The sequence below is a fragment of the Saccopteryx bilineata genome, chromosome 5 (genome assembly GCF_036850765.1).
Source record: "Saccopteryx bilineata isolate mSacBil1 chromosome 5, mSacBil1_pri_phased_curated, whole genome shotgun sequence".
NCBI lineage: Eukaryota > Metazoa > Chordata > Mammalia > Chiroptera > Emballonuridae > Saccopteryx > Saccopteryx bilineata.
The window spans coordinates 170,446,376-170,464,197 of NC_089494.1; the positions used below are offsets into that span (position 1 = coordinate 170,446,376).

Sequence of the window (17,822 nt, forward strand, 5' to 3'; positions counted from 1 at the left end):
GGGTTTACTTGTAGGTTCTCCGTTCTGTTCCACTGATCTATGTGCCTGTTCTTATGCCAGTACCAGGCTGTTTTGAGTACAATGGCCTTGTCGTATAGCTTGATATCAGGAAGTGTGATACCTCCCACTTTATTCTTCTTTTTAAAGATTGCTGAGGCTATTTGTGTTATCTTTTGGTTCCATATAAGGTTTTGGAATATGTGATCTATATCTTTAAAGTATATCATTGGTATTTTAATTGGTATTCCATGGAATTTATAAATTGCTTTGGGTAATATAGACATTTTAATGATGTTTATTCTTCCTAACCATGAGTATATGCTTCTACTTGTTTGTATCTTCCTTGATTTCTTTTATCAATATTTTATAATTTTCTGAGTACAACTCTTTAGTCTCCTTAGTTAAATTAACTCCTAGGTACTTAATTTTTTTGGTTGTAATAGTGAAGGAAATTGTTTCCTTAATTTCTCTTTCTGACTGTTCATTTTGGTGTATAAAAATGCCTCTGATTTCTGAGTATTCATTTTATATCCTGCCACTTTGCTGAATTCATTTATCAGGTCCAAAAGTTTTTTGACTGAGACTTTAGGGTTTTCTATATACAATATCATATCATCTGCAAATAATGATAGCTATACTTCTTCTTTTCCAACTTGAAAGCCTTTTATTTCTTCTCCTTGTCTGATTGCTGTGGCTAGGACTTACAGGACTATGTTGAATAAGAGTGGTAAAAGAGGGCACCCCTGCCTTGTCCCTGATCTTAGGGGATTACCTTTAATTTTTGCCCATTGAGTATTATATTGGCTGTGGGTTTGTCATAGATGGCCTTTATCATGTTGAGGTATGTTCCCTGTATTCCCACTTTGCTGAGAGTTTTGATCATGAATGGGTGCTGGATTTTATCAAATGTTTTTTCTGCATCTATTGAAATTATCATGTGATTTTTCTCCTTCCTTTTGTTTATGTGATGAAAACCGTTGATTGATTTACGAATATTGTACCAGCCTTGCCTCCCCAGAATAAATACCACTTGATCATGGTGTATGATTTTTTCCATATATTGTTGGATCCGTTTTGCTAATATTTTGTTGAGGATTTTAGCATCTATATTCTTCAGGGATATTGGCCTATACTTTTCTTTCTTTGTGTTGTGTTTGCCTTGTTTTAGAATAAGAATTATGCTCACCTCATAAAAGGAGCTTGGAAGTCTTCTTTTCTCTTGAATTTTTTGAAATAGCTTGAGAAGGATAGGAGTTAGTTCTTTGAATATTTGGTAGAATTCACTTGTGAAGCCATCGGGCCCCGGACTTTTCTTTGTTGGGAGTTTTTTGATAACTGTTTCAATCTCATTTGTTGTAATTGGTCTGTTTAGGTTTTCTGATTCTTCCAGATTAATTTTTGAAAGATTGTATGTTTCCAGGAATTTGTCCATTTCATCTAGGTTGTCTAGTTTTTTTGGCATACAGTTCTTCATAGTATCTTCTTACAATATTTTGTATTTCTGTTGTGTCAGTTGTTATTTCTCCACTCTCATTTCTAATTTTATTTATTTGAGTCCTCTCTTTTTTTCTTGGTGAGTCTAGTTAAAGATTCATCGATCTTATTTACCTTTTCAAAGAACCAGCTCCTAGTTTCATTGATCCTCTGTATTGTTTCTTTAGCCTCTATGTCATTTATTTCTGCTATGATCTTTATTATTTCCTTCCTTCTACTACATTTGGGTTTTGCTTGCTGTTCTTTTCTAGTTCTTTTAGATGCAGGGTTAAGTTGTTTATTTGAGCTTTTTCTAGTTTCCTAAAGTGTGCCTGTAGTGCTATGAACTTCCCTCTCAGCACTGCTTTTGCTGTTTCCCATAAATTTTGAGTTGTTGTATGCTCGTTATCATTCGTTTTAGGAATTTTTTAATTTTTTAATTTTTTGCTGTTCTGCTTTCGTGCTTTCACTTATCTTGTCCTCTACTTCACTGATTCAATCCTCTGTTTCATCCAGCCTGCTTTTAATTCCTTCTAGTGTAGTCATTTCTGATATTGTGTTTGTCATTTCTGTCTGATTCTTTTTTATGATTTCTATGTCCTTTTTCATGCTTACAATTTCTTTATTTAGGTGTTCATTAAGTTCATCCATTGTAGCTTTGAGATTCTTAAGCATCCTAACAATCATTATTTCAAACTCTGCATCCAGTAATTTGATTACTTCCATTTCATCCAGATCTTTTTCTGGAGATTTTTCTTGTTGATTTATATGGCTTACATTCCTCTCTCTTCCCATTGTTTCTGTTTGTGGTTTGCAGGCTTGTTTGAGTTGTGGTCTTAACTAGTAAAGCTGCTTTTTGTTTTCTATATCTTAATTGGGTCAGGTTTAAGGAACCCTTCCTTAAGAAGTCAATCTAATAAGAGTTGTTAGGTCCTGAACTGATGCTCTCTGTTTCTGGCCTCTGGATGTGCCCTCCCTGAAACTTCTTGGCCAGAGCCTGGCACAGACCATTGGGGGTTGCTGCCTCTGACTGGCCCTTATCTATCTTTTTGGAGCAACAGGCAATCCAGATCCTGTGGCTGCCTCTGCTGAGCCCAGTTGCCATTATTAGTATCAACTTAGGCTGGCTTTTATCTACTTTTGGCCTGGAGGATGTTTGTTTAAATATTCAGGTTCTTCTGAGATCCGCTTTCTGCCACCTCTTATTGTTGGCTACTTGTTGGGCTCAGTACTATAAATCAGGGGTTAGGTAAGGTATTGGATGTGGCTTGTCCCTTAGCCTCAGGTGTTGTTCTATCCAATCATCTTTTTTTTCTTTCTTTCTTTTCAGCCCTCATAAGGGCGTGGCCACAGAAGTCCAATTGGTGTGGCCTTTGTGTTTCCCAGGTCTCCTTTGTGTTTCCCAGGTCTCCTTTGGTCTCCACAGGCCCGCCCTCACTGCTACTGCTGCCTCGAGCATTCAAGCATGGGCATTGTCAGCACTGGCCTGGCCCACACCTGTGGTCGTTGAGGCTTCCGCCTCACCTTCACAGGTGGGACTGCATGCACGTGCCTGGTTGCAAGCCCTGGCTGGCCCTCACCTCCGCCCTGCTTCCACCAGCAGGACTGCTTTCACATGTCTGGGCTTCAAGCCTTGGCCAGCCCCTGGCCTCCACTCCAACTCTGTGGGTGGGACTGTGTTCACATGCTTGAGCCACAGCTGTGACCAGTTCCCAGTTTGCACCCAGTGGACAGGACCATGTCGCCCACCCTCGGCTAGCACACAGCAGTTGCAGGTGGCACTGTAGCTCAGACCTCAGCATTCAATACTATATCCCTGACGGGCTCCCTGCTTCTAAGCGACTCTGCTCTGAGTGCTGCAGGAGAGCTTCCGTTTGGCTGGTGACCTGCTTCCCTTTGCTGGTATTGCTGGTTCCAGGAAAAATATTTACTTTAGATTTGGGTAATGACTCAGCCCAGGGGTTAGGGTGGATGTCTCTCAAAGTGTTTCTTCCTGTGCCCCCTAGATTATACTCTCTTCTTGCTATGCCAGTCCTCTTAGCTCTCCCAATCCCCTGGAGCCCCAGGTGAGTGGTTGTGAAAGAGGTTTTCTACACAATTCCTCTAAGATGAATCCTGGGTCTGAGAAATTTATCTCTTCCTCAAAAACAGTATCCTGACTTCTTTTGCTGCTAAATATTATCTGTACACCTCTTCTAGTCTCTGGGGCTTCAGTCCTGGGGCCCAGGACTCTCCCCTCTCCGGTAAAGCTTCACCACCACACAAGGCCTTCCAGCCACCACTTGCTCCTGGGAGCCCAGCAGCCCTGTTCATGTTTCCACTTTTCCTGCCAGTATCAATTTGTCTTCTTCAGTGATCTTTGGTTATATATTCCTCTTGGTTTAGCCCAAAGTTGGTTTTTCCAGATGATTGTTCTTAAAATTAAGTTGCAATCCACTTTGGTTCTGGGAACTGGAAGTTGGAATGTCCACCTACTCTGTTGTCATCTTGCCAACCAGTCCCATGTATTTTTCATTTGATTCTCACAACTCTGTGAGGATATTATTTTTATTTTCCACATTTTAAAGAAGAGGAAATAATCAGAAAGGTAAAGTCAGAGTTCCAAGATGGCCACAGAGTAGGCAGATGCTCTCCAAGATGGCCACAGTGTAGGCAGATGCTCCAACTCCCACTTCCCAAAACCAAGGTGAATTACAACTTAAATCTGAGAACACTGATCATGAAAGACAAACTTTTGACTAAGAGGATTCTACAGCCAAAGATCACCAAAGAATCCACACTGAGACTGGTAGGAAAGGTGGAGACACAGAAAGGGCTGCCCTGCTCCCAGGAGTGAGCGGTGACTAAGAGGGACTTTCACCATGTGGAGGGCTGTCCAGCAAGTTGTAGGTCCTTATCACCAAAACCTAAATCCCAGCCTAGAGACCCGGAGCCTGGAAGGGGCTTACAGACTATATTTGGCTGAGAAAAAAAAGCCTAGAAATGGTTTGAAAGGAAGCAAGATTCTTAGATCCAGGCTCCATATTAAAGGAACTGCACAGAGAGCCTCACTCACAGCCAATTTCCTGGAGCTCTAGAAGGACACTCTAACCCCTGGGCTGAGTAACTCCCCAAATTTAAAGTGAACATTTTTCCTGGGAACAGCATCACCAGCAAAGGAAAGAAAGTGCTCTATCCACCAGAGGCTCCCCTGCCTTAGCTAGAACAAAGGTGCTTAGAGCCAGGCACCATGTTAGGAACAGAAATAGGGAGGGCAGAGGTCTAAGCTACACCACCACCCTCACTGCTGAGTGCTTGCATGGGGCAGGCAGAGAAGAGGCAGCAGAGCATGGCTTCAGAAGTTTGAGCGAGCATGCGCAAAGTTGGCCTGCAGAGCTGGGAACCGCCACTGCCGCTGCAGAGGTCCGGGCTTACACACAGTCCTGCTCGCTTAAAGGGCCCGACCTTGGCAGGGGCAGAGGCCCAAGTGTCAGCAGAGGGGGTATGTAAGGACTCACGTGAGCCTGTCAGTAAGGGCATAAGTCACGGCGGCCACTGCGGGGATCTGGGCCCATGTGCAAACCTGCCTGGGGTATTGGCATGCCCTTAGCGGCAACAGAAGCAAGGACAACCTTGGCAGTGGTCCGAGTGGGTGCGTGTGGCCCCCCTGTGGCAGCTGCTGAAGTCTGAGGCAGTGCACAGATTTCCGGTGATGCTGACGAGCACTGCACAATAGCGAAGGCCGAGGCAACCTGGGAAGTGGTTTGAGCAGGCATGGGCAGCCTCACCCACAGGGGTGAAATCCAGGGCAGATGCCCAAGCCTATGAGCAAAAGTGCCCATGACACAGACCAGCTCTCAGAGGCAGCGGAGGCTGGGGCGGCCATGGAAGCAGTCCAAACTGGAGCGCAGGCATGCAGGAGCCTGACCAGGGCAGTGGCGGCCAAGAAAGCGGGCTGGCACCAACAGCACCTGATCCTAAAAGCCCCGGGGAAACAACAGTGGCAGTGGCCCAATAGACCACACAATGAAGGCACAGGGGCCACACCCACTGGACCCCTGTGGCTATACCCTACTGAGTGTTGAAAAAGAAGAAGTAAAATAAAATAAAATAAAATAAGTAAATAAAATGTCTGGATATAATAACACTTGAAGCTAAAGAGTAGGCCACATCTAATACCGTACCTAATTGCTAACTTATAGTACTGAGCCCAAAAAGTAGCAAGCAATAAGAGGCAACACAAAGCAGATTTTAAGAAAACTAGAACTTTAAAAGGAACTTCTCCCAGGCCAAGAGTAGGTAAAAGCAAGCATAAGAGCGCAGCTGATATTTACAACAGCAACTGGACCCCACATTGGCAGCCACAAAATCTAGATAACCTGTAGCTCCCAAAAGGTGAATAAGAACTAGTCATAGGCAGTGACCCCCATTGATCTGTTCCAGGCCCAGCCAAGGAGGTTCTACGCAGGCACATTCAGTGGCCAGATATGGAAAGCACCAGTTCAGGACCTAAAAACCCTTGTTAGAGTAGAAGCTTAATAAAGAACTCCTCACACTGAACCCAGCTAAGACATAAAAAATTCTGACACAAACAGCAAAAAGAACAGTGATAGCACATAAGTAGCCCACAGAGGATTACAAGCAACAGCTGATGCCAACCCAAGAACACCAAGAAAAACACAACTGAAAATTGGAGGCAGACAACACCAACCCTTGACTTAGCTAGCTCTAAAAACAACACACTCAAATGAGGAGGTTATACACAGACAAAATAGGAAGACAGAGAAATGCAATCCAAATGAATCAACAAGAGAAATCCCCAGAAAACGAACTGAGTGAGATGGAAATAAGCATATTACAGGATGCAGAGTTTCAAATAATGATGATTAGAATGCTAAAAGATCTTAGAACAACAATGTAGAAACACAATGAGCACATAAATAAAGAGATAATGAGCATCAAAAATGACATTGAAATAATAAAGAAGAACCAGTCAGAAATGACAAATACAATATCAGAAATGAAGACTACACTAGAAGCAATTAAAAGCAGGATGAAGCAGAAGATCAAATCAGCAATTTAGAAGACAAGATAAAGGAAAACACAGAAGTGGAATAGCAAAAAGCAAAGAGGCTGAAAAAAATCTGAGGAAACTCTAAGAGAGCTCTGTGACAACCTAAAGAGAAACAACATTTGCATAATAGGGGTTCTTGAAGAAGAAGAGAAAGAACAAGGGATAGAGACCTTCTTCAATCAAATCATAGCTGAAAACTTCCCTAAATTGATGCATGAAAAAGTCACACAAGTTCAAGAAGCACAGAAATTCCATTAAAGAGAAACCCAAAGAAATCCACACCAAGATACATCATAATTAAAATACCAAAGCAAAGACATAAAAAGAAAACACTAAAAGCTGCTAGAGAAAAAAAGGCTATCTCCTACAAAGGAGCCCCCACAAGGATAACATCCAACTTCTCAACAGAAACACTTGAGGCCAGAAGGGTATGGCAAGAAATATTTAAAATAATGCACAACAAGAGCCTACAACCAAGACTACTTTATCCAGCAAGGCTATCATTTAAAATTGAAGGAGAAATAAAATCCTTCCCAGAAAAAAAATAAAGAAATTCATTACAACAAAACCAATGCTGCAAGAAATGTTAAGGGGCCTGTTGTAAACAGAACAAAGGGGGAAAAAAATATAGTGAAAGAGGAATACAGCTTTAAAGAATTAAATGGCAATAAACAACTACATATCAATAATAACCTTAAATGTAAATGGATTAAATGCTCCAATCAAAAGATGTAGGGTAGCTGAATGGATAAGAAAACAGGACCCATACATATACTGTCTACAAGAGACCCAGTTCAAAACAAAAGATACACATAGACTGAAGGTAAAGAGATGGATAAAAAACATTTCATGCAAAAGGAAATGAAAAAAAAAAGCTGGGGTAGCAATACTTATATCAGACAAAATGGACTTTAAAGCCAAGGCTATAGTAAGAGATAAAGAAAGTAATTACATAATGATAAAGGGAGCAATCCAACAGGAAGAGATAACCATTATAAATATCTATGCACCTAATATAGAAGCACCTAAATATATAAAGCAGACTTTGATGGATATAAAGGGCAAAATCAAAGCAATACTATAATAATAGGGGATTTCAATACCCCACTAACATCACTAGATAGATCCTCAAGAAAGAAAATTAACAAAGAAAACAGCAGACTTAAAGGACACACTAGAGACCCTGGCCGGTTGGCTCAGCGGTAGAGCGTTGGCCTGGCGTGCGGGGGACCTGGGTTTGATTCCCGGCCAGGGCACATAGGAGAAGCGCCCATTTGCTTCTCCATCCCCCCTCCTTTCTCTCTGTCTCTCTCTTCCCCTCCCGCAGCCAAGGCTCCATTGGAGCAAAGATGGCCCGGGCACTGGAGATGGCTCCTTGGCCTCTGCCCCAGGTGCTAGAGTGGCTCTGGTTGAGGCAGAGCGATGCCCCAGAGGGGCAGGGCATCACCCCCTGGTGGGCAGAGCATCGCCCTTGGTGGGCGTGCCGGGTGGATCCCAGTCGGGCGCATGCAGGAGTCTGTCTGACTGTCTCTCCCCGTTTCCAGCTTCAGAAAAATACCAAAAAAAAAAAAAAAAAAAAAAGGACACACTAGATCAACTGGATTTAATAGGTATCTTTAGAACTTTTCATGCTAAAGCAGTAGAATATACATTCTTTTCAAGTGCTCATGGTACATTCACTAGGATAAACCACATGTTAGGGCACAAATGCAGTGTCAACAAATTTTTTTTTTTTTTTGTATTTTTCCAAAGCTGGAAACAGGAAGCAGTCAGACAAACTCCCGCATGTGCCCTACAAGGATCCACCCAGCATGCCCACCAGAGGGTGATGCTCTGCCCATCTTGGGGAATCACTCTGCCACAATCAGAGCCATTCTAGCGCCTGAGGCAGAGGCCACAGAGCCATCCTCAGCTCCCAGGCAAACTTTGCTCCAGTGGAGCCTTGGCTGCGGGAGGGGAAGAGAAAAACAAAGAGGAAGGAGAGGGGGGGGTGGAGAAGCAGATGGGTGCTTTTCCTGTGTGCCCTGGCTGGGAATCGAACCTGGGACTCCTGCACGCCAGGCCAACGCTCTACCACTGGGCCAACTGGCCAGGGCCCATAGTGTCAACAAATTTAAGAAGATTGAAATCATATCAAGCATTTTCTCTGATCAAAATGGCATGAAACTAGAAATCAACCACAACAGAAAAACTGAAAAATACTCAAACACATGAAAACTCAATAGCATGTTATTAAATAATGAATGGGTTAACAATGAGATCAAAGAGGAAATAAAAAAATTCCTAGAAACAAATGATAATGAGCATATAACAACTCAAAATTTATGGGACACAGCAAAAGCAATCCTGAGAGGGAAGTTCATAGCACTACAGGCATACCTTAAGAGGCTAGAAAAAGCTTAAATAAAAAACCTAACCCTGCATCTAAAATAACTAGAAAAAAAAACAGCAAGTAAACCCCAGAGGTAGTAGAAAAAAGGAAATAATAAAGATCAGAGCAGAAATAAATGACACAGAGGATAAAGAAATAATACAGAGGATCAGTGAAACCAAGAGCTGATTCTTTGAAAGGGTAAACAAGATCTATAACCTTTATCCAGCCTCACCAAGAAAAAAAGAGAGAGGATTCAAATATATAAAATTAGAAATGAGAGTGGAGAAATAACAACTGATACAACAGAAATACAAAATATTATTTAAAAAATACTACAAAGAATTGTATGCCAAAAAATTAAACAACCTAGGTGAAATGGACAAATTCCTTGAAACATATAATCTTTCAAAAATCAATCTGGAAGAATCAGAAAACCTAAACAGACAGATTACAACAAACAAGATTAAAACAGTTATCAAAAAACCCCCCAACAAACAAAAGCTCTGGGCCAGATGGCTTCACAAGTGAATTCTACCAAATATTCAAAGAAGAACTAACTCCTATTCTTTTCAAGCTATTTCAAAAAATTCAAGAAGAAGGAAGACTTCTAAGCTCCTTTTATGAGGTGAGCATAATTCTAATTCCAAAACCAGGCAAAGACAACAAAAAGAAAGAAAATTATAGACCAATATTTTTGATGTATTTAGATGCTAAAATCCTCAACAAAATATTAGCAAACCGGATCCAGCAATACAGGAAAAATATCATACATCATGATCAAGTGAGATTCATTCTGGAGAGGCAAGGCTGAAACAATATTTGCAAATCAATCAACATTTTTCATCACATAAATAAAAGGAAGGAGAAAAACCACATGATAATTTCAATAGATCTAGAGAAATCATTTGATAAAATCCGGCACTCATTTATGATCAAAACTCTCAGCAAAGTGGGAATACAAGGAACATACCTCAACATGATAAAGGCCATCTATGACAAACCCACAGCCAACATCATAATTAATGGGAAAAATTAAATGCAATCCCCTTAAGATCAAGAACAAGGTGGAGTGCCCCCTTTCTCTATTCTTATGCAACATAGTTCTGGAAGTCCTAGCTACAGAAATCAGACAAGAAGAAGAAATAAAAGGCATTCGAATTGGAAAAGAAGTAAAACTATCATTATTTGCAGATGATATGATACTATATATAGAAAACCCTAAAGTCTCAATCAAAAACTACTGGACCTGGCCCTGGCCAGTTGGCTCAGTGGTAGAGCATTGGCCTGGCATGCAGGAGTCCCAGGCTCAAGTCCTGACCAGAGCACACAGGAGAAGGGACCATCTGCTTCTCCACCCCTCCCCCTCTCCTTCCTCTCTGTCTCTCTCTTCCCCTCCTGCAGCCGAGGCTCCATTGGAGCAAAGTTGGCCTGGACGCTGAGGATGGTTCCTTGGCCTCTGCCTCAGGCGCTAGAATGGCTCTGGTCACAACAGAGCAAAGCCCCAGATGGGCAGAGCATCGTCCCCTGGTGGGCATGCCTGGTGGATCCTGGTCGGGCGCATGCGGGAGTCTGTCTGACAACATGTGGGAGTCTGTCTGACTGCCTCCTCATTTCCAACTTCAGAAAAATACAAAAAAAAAAAAAAACTACTGGACCTGATAAATGAATTCAGCAAGGTGGCAGGATATAAAATTAATACTCAGAAATCAGAGGCATTTTTATACACCAACAATGAACTGTCAGAAAGTGAAATTAAGGAAACAATCCCCTTCACTATTGCAACAAAAAAAATAAAGTACCTAGGAGTAAATTTAACTTAGGAGATTAAAAACTTGTACCTGGAAAATTATAAAACATTGGTAAAAGAAATCAAGGAAGATACAAACAAGTAGAATCATATACTGTGTTCATGGATAAGAAGAATAAATATCAGTACAATGTCTATATTACCCAAAGCAATTTATAAAGTCATTGTAATTCCTATTAAAATACCAATGACATACTTCAAAGACATAGACCACATATTCTAAAAATTTATATGGAACCATAAAAGAACACGAATAACTTCAGCAATCTTGAAAAAGAAAAAGAAAGTGGGAAGTATCACACTTCCTAATATCAAGTTATACTACAAGGTTATTGTACTCAAAACAGCTTGGTACTGGAATAAGAACAGGCATATAGGTCAATGGAATAGATCAGAGAACCCAGAAATAAACCCACACCTTTATGGACAATTGATATTTGACAAAGGAGGTAAGAGAATACAATGGAGTAGACAGTCTCTTTAACAAATGGTGTTGGGAAAATTGGATAGCTACCTGCAAAAAAATGAAACTAGACCACCAACTTATACCATTCACAAAAATAAACTCAAAATAGATAAAAGACTTAAATGTAAGTTGTGAAATCATAGGCGTCTTAGACGAAAACATAGGCAGTAAGCTCTCTGACATCTGTTGCAGCAATATATTTGCTGATTTATTTCCATGGGCAAGTGAAATAAAAGACAGGATAAATAAATGGGACTACATCAAACTAAAAAGTTTTTGTACAGCTAAAGACAATATGAACAGAATAAAAAGACAAATCACACAATGGGAGAACATATTCGACAATATATCTGATAAGGGGTTAATAACCAAAATTTGTAAAGAACTTGTAAAACTCAACACCAGGAAGATAAACAATCCAATCAAAAAATGGGCAAAAGAAATGAATAGACACTTCTCCAAAGAGGACGTACAGATGGCCAATAGAGGAAAAAATGTTCAACATCACTAATCACTAGAGAAGTGCAAATTAAAACCACAATGAGATATCACCTCACATCTGTCAGAATGGCGCTCATTAACAAAACAACACATAATAGATGCTGGCGAGTACATGGAGAAAGGGAACCCTCCTGCACTGCTGGTGGGAATGCAGACTGGTGCAGCCACTGTGGAAAACAGTATGGGGACTCCTCAAAAAATTAAACACAGAACTGCCTTTTGACCCAGCCATCCCACTTTTAGGAATATATTCCAAGAACACTATATATCACTGATTCAAAAAGGAAATGCACCCCCATGTTTATGGCAGCATTGTTCACAATAACAAAGATCTGGAAACAGCCCAAGTGTCCATCAGTGGACTAGTGGATTAAAAAGCAGTGGTACATATACAAAATGGAATACTATGGGGCCCTGAAAAAGAAGGAAATATTACCTTTGCAACAACATGGATGGACCTGGAAACTATAATGTTAAGTGAAATAAGCCAGGCAGAGAAAGAAAAATATCATATGACCTCACTCATTTGAGGAATCCAAGGAACAATGTGAACTGAGGAACAAAATTAAACCTGAAGGGAAGGGGGAGGGCACTATTAGAGGGGGGCAAAGGAGATGTTGAGGGGAATACGGGGGGGATGCATTTGGGGTGACACTAGAATCTATGTAAACACAATAAATTAAATAAAAATATAAAATTAAGAATAAAAGTAGAAAAGTAAAGTCACTCACAGCTTAGTTAGCAATAGAAAGAAACTTTCTACTTTTTTACAAAAGACAATACAATGGAAATGTGGTGGACTTTCCTTGCTTTGGTCATACCTGAGCACTCTTTTTCTTTTGTTTATAGATTAGAGACCTAAAACCAAGAGAAGAGGAGAAGATTAAGAAACCAGAGGTAAAGCGTGCTGGAGATTGTCTCTATTTGTTTTCCAGTGACCAACTATCTATCTAAAATGGTTTCATTGTAGTCCTGTCTAGGACAAAAAGTTCACATCAAAATAATTACTAGCTTATTGCAAATACCAAGAAAAGGACCAAAAACAAGAACAAAAAACACACATCTATATACACAAAAAAGCAGCCTCAGCTAAAAAAAGTTAAATCATGTGTTATAAATGACTAGGCTATAGTAATAATTGCTAAATTTTTTGAACATGTGCTACCAGTATATGTGAATATATTTACTTTTAAATAATAAATACACTGATATCCAAATGCATGCCCCTTAAAACCAAGTGTCCGTCAGTGGATGAGTGGATTAAAAAGCAGTGTTACATATATACAATGGAATACTATGTGGCCATGGAAAAGAAGGAAATATTACCTTTTGCGACAACATGGATGGACCTGGAAATTATTATGTTAAGTGAAATAAGCCAGGCAGAAAAAGAAAATATCATATGAGCTCACTCATTTGAGGAATCCAATGAACAATGTGAACTGAGAAATGGAATTGAGACAGGGGAGGGATCAAAGGGACCAGAGGAAAAGAGGACAGAGGGAAAGGGGATGATAGGATGGGATAAACCTGAAGGGAAGGGGGAGGGCGCTATGGGGAGAGGGGCAAAGGAGATGTTGAGGGGAATATGGGGGAGGGGGGATGCATTTGGGACAACACTAGAATCTATGTAAACATAATCAATTAAGAAAACAAACCTTAGGCTTACTGTCCCCAGCCATGCCCCACAATCATCTTTATTTCTCTTTCGATTATTGTCAGCAGCCACTGTGTTGGTATTAGTCATTGCCATCAAACTAATGTTTAAAATGATAATATTGTTATAAAATTGATTCCAACTTACAACAACAAAGTATAGAAACAGACAATGATTGATTTCTAAGGCAATCTTCTCCATAATGCTCTGATTACATCTTTTCGGATTCCCTCCTCAACTTTATTTCAACAATTTTGCATTTTCTTAAAGCTTCAATCTATCCCAGTCTCTTAGAATATCAACTTTAGCCTATACTGATGAAATCTCTATCTCAACAACAAAATTTATCTCTATTCTGTGTCCTTTTATGCTACTATCCCATTCATTTCTTTCTCTTTCAAAGCCTAACACTTAATCTTTTCTCTGATAGCCATAACATTCTTTTTCATTATTTTTATCAGATAAATTCATGTATAGTATATATCATAGTTTACAAAGGCAAGCAATGCCATAACGCTTAGACCTATAGTGATATTGAAAATGTTTAATAATTGCCTGGGCATAGATAACATCACCAACCAATTATCCTTGCTTATAACATAAAATGCTGCTATCATACCTGTCCTCACTCTTGGTTCTCTCTGTGCTCCTCTGTCCAGTGACAACCACTTCCAAAGCTTTGCTGGGGTTTTTTTGTTTTTTGGGTTTTTTTACTATTTATCTCAGATTTCTTAATAACATGTTCATAAACCTATTTCTTTTAACCAACCCCTTGTTTGTTTACTTTTATATTTGTTTGTTGTTTTTTAAGGATAAAGGTGGAAATCAAGTTGTTTTCTCCTTGCACATGTTTAAAATACCACTCTTTCAACATAAGGGAGACACACAGAAGAGTGACAGTCTCTGCTGGCAGGGCCCTTACAATACTGTCAGTGGGCAGATATAGGAGCTAAGTAACTATAAAATTTCAACTCCACTACCTGGTACATGGAACCAGGAAAAGTATGTAACTGGTTGATTTCATTCTAGATCAGCGTGTCAAAAGCCAGTGTAGTGAATGACAAATTTGCCCAATTTTCTTGTTTTTTTATGGCTTCATAATAGCACATAAAGATTGCTTGACTTGTTTCTGCCCCACGTTGCTGTCACCACAGCTGGAGAGAGAGGGGGCTCTCAGTGCTTGGGCTGGGGAGACTGGAGGGCAGAATGCCCATCCTCCAGAGGGGGCGACTAGGACACAGAGAGGGCTGGCTTTCCAGAACCGACGTTTGACCCAGTTGGCCTGTCCCCAGCCCTTATATTTCTCTGGATCCCTGCAGGTCTGGTTGGCTTTTCTCCTGTCTGATCCATCTCCAGAAAGGTCTTAAACTACAAATTCGCTTCCCAGCTTAAAGTCCTTCAGTGGCTCCCTCAGGACCTGCTCACTTATCCCCTCCACCACCACCACCTCTCACTCTGTTCTCCGTCTCAAGCACACTGTTCTTTCTCTCAGTCCTGCCTGGAGGACCTACCCACCACCCCTGTGTCAGCAGCCTCCTCAACACTCTCAGCCCAGACTCAGCCCCTCAGCCTCAGACTCAGCCCAGACATCAGCTCTTCCAGGAAATGTTCCCAAGTCTGCTAGTCAGCCAGGGACCCAGAACACTGTCCTGGTGGCAACCTGGCCCATGTGTATCAGAAATTCATCAATCAGGCTTGCCTGTCTCCCTTCAGGTTAGTGTGCTCATTAGGAGTGCAACTTTTATTTTCCTTTTTATTGAATTTATTGGGGTGACAGTTAGTAATTACTCAGGTTTAGGTGCACAGTTCTACAACACATCCTCTGTGCACTGTATTGTGTGTTCACCCCCCCCCCAAGTCAAGTCTCCATCCATCACCATTTCTCCCCTACACCCTTGCCCTACGCCAGGCCATCAAGAGGACAGGGAATTTCACTCCTCCTGCCTGAGGCTGCTCCCTGGCATAGAGTGCTGCTTACTGACTCATTTATTGAACTAACTGATAAATGAGCTAATGATCAGTCTTGCAAGCTTCGGATGCACATTTCCCTTTCTTACATAGTATCTCCAGAGACATGTCCTTCAGGCACCTCAGACTCAACAGGTCTCAAACTGAATTCATAATGCTCTAAGTTAACTTAATATCTATTTTGATTAATGTCATTACACATCCTTACTATCACTCAACCTCAACACCTAAAATCCAACCTCAACCCCTACGTGGAATAAATAGTCCAATCTCACTGCTTTTGCTTGCTCAAATGTCTTTCCAAACTTTCCTCATGCTCACTCCTGCTGCCTCTTCCTCCCCAGATTTCTGGCCAATGACTACCCCATTTGAAGCACACACACTGCCTGCACATCCATCAGTTGAGACTGCTCACAATTCCCTAAATACAGTCTGCACCATCCTTCCTAGGTTCTGCTAGCACCAGCTCTTCCTCCTCTTGCTCAACTGCTACCGCCCCCATAGGGCCTTTTAAACTCCTCCATGAAAGACTTATTTTTCCACTCCAGGAGCACTGTGCTTAATTGTACCACTGCCAAATCACTTAGTACAGTCTGCCTCGTACTCATATCTCAGTTATGTGCGTTTCTATCTTCTCGTCTAGATACCAAGCCCTTGGAAGACAAAGCCCATGCCATATTCATCTTGGAAGAATTTTGCACACAGTCAGAGTTTAACAAAGAGTTTTGGATTTATTAATAGATTTAATCAATTTCATTCATCAATTCATTCCCCAAGACAATATTTAGTATCAAATTTGTTACTCCTTAACATGACTGGAGATATTGATTTCTTTGAAGACAGAATTTTATGCCGTCTTTAGGATAATAATAGCTCTCATTGATTTCATGCCTAGTACCTGTCAAACATTATATGCATAGCATTTCTAATCCTTGAGATAACCTTGCAAAATAGAAAAGCTCATCCCCATTTTACAGATAAGGAAACTCACATTAACGAGGGTAACTTGCCCAAGACCGGATGACTGTAAATTTTAAAGCCAGGGTTAGAAACCAGGTTTATCTAATTCTGAAAAAAACCAAACCACATCCCCTTACCTGTACTGCATGGTTGGCGAGTGTGTTTTCTTCCTTTCCTTCACTTATTCATCTCCAAGAAGAAGATTTTGGTTTATTGCTGTTAATATTTATTTTGTGTTTTTAGGTAACTTCAACATTAGACACATCTCAAAACGATCTGGTGGACAAAAAATGCTTAACTAAACACTATACACATCTCTCCTGCAAAAAAGTCTTCTGCCAACCATGGCAGAAATGCATCGAAGGGACCTGTATTTGTAAACTCCCTTATCAGTGCCCAAGGAATGGTACTACAGTGTGTTCGACTAATGGGAAAAGCTACCCGACTTACTGTCAGCAAAAGAGTTTCGAATGTATTCGTCCAGGGGCCAAGTTTTTAAATCGTGGAGCATGTACAGCTAATGGTAGGAAAAGCTTAGTTTATTGTACAGTATAAGAAATTGTCTATCTATTAGAAAATACTTTTCCTATGAAATGGTATGATAATTCAAAATTCTCTCTAATCTCAATAGTAATTTGGGTGATAACTAAAGAAATCAGGAGGCACCGGAATGTAGCCAGAGCCTGGGGACTTGAGGCCAGTCCTCCCCTCAGTGCCCATGCGATGCTTTGCCACCCAACCCTTCAGAAGTGTCCCCACCCTCACTTCTACTTAGCTAAAGGGTCATTAACTTGGTTCAGAACCCAGTGAAAAAGTCTTTACATGAGATTGGTACTGATATGGAGCCCCCCTGTGGACCTCCGACCCCAATAATTTCTTCTGCCATTCATCCCACCAACCCCTATCCCTCTCCCAGCTCCAGTCCCACTGGCCCTGATCCAAGGGGAGCCCAGGCCACTGCTGACGTAGGACCTAGCAAACCGGGCACATCAGATGAGAGAGCTTGTCTACAAGTGCCTAAGGTAGTAAGGAGGCTAATATGTGGGTAGGTGGAGTGGTTAAGATTAAGGATCTCACTGTAGGTCAGATTTCATTGCAAACCCCTCCAAACCTTACCTGGGTTATTGACAAACCGTGTGACCTCTCTGGGCCCCAGTTCCCCCATTTGCAAGATGTGAAAAGAGTAATTCTTAACTCATAGATTCTTGTGGAAATTATATAAAAATAATGTATGTAAAGCTCTTCACACAGTTTTGGCACAAAGAAAGTGCTCATGAAATTTTACTTGACAGCAAACCTCAGGCTTATTGTCTTCTGATGTCAATTATCACTGGCACTTGAATTTACAGAGGAATGCTGAACTCTTTTTTTTAAAAGGCATCATGAGATACAACAGCTCACAGCTGCCTAAATATTTTTGTGGTGCTGAGCTAAGATGTTGAGGTGCTGTGGAAAGGAGCAAGAAAGCTCCCTGTTTGAGCCGTCTTTATGACCTGTTGGAGAGGAAGAAAGCAACAGCGGAGATTATTTCATCAGTGTCAGACTTTTGTTCCCTTGAGGCAT

General features: G+C 40.9%; 1 protein-coding gene across 2 annotated transcripts in view; it reads left to right on the forward strand.

Annotated features, from left to right (window-relative positions):
• Positions 1-17,822, forward strand: part of CFI (complement factor I) — an 86,336-nt gene that overhangs the window by 15,196 nt on the left and 53,318 nt on the right. Inside the window, exons 2-3 of one of the 2 annotated variants that reach the window (XM_066280773.1) lie at positions 12,524-12,571; positions 16,503-16,782. In XM_066280773.1, coding sequence (XP_066136870.1) covers positions 12,524-12,571; positions 16,503-16,782 — 328 coding nt within the window. The remainder of the gene's footprint in view (positions 1-12,523; positions 12,572-16,502; positions 16,783-17,822) is intronic. The other variant, XM_066280774.1, reaches the window with a different exon arrangement.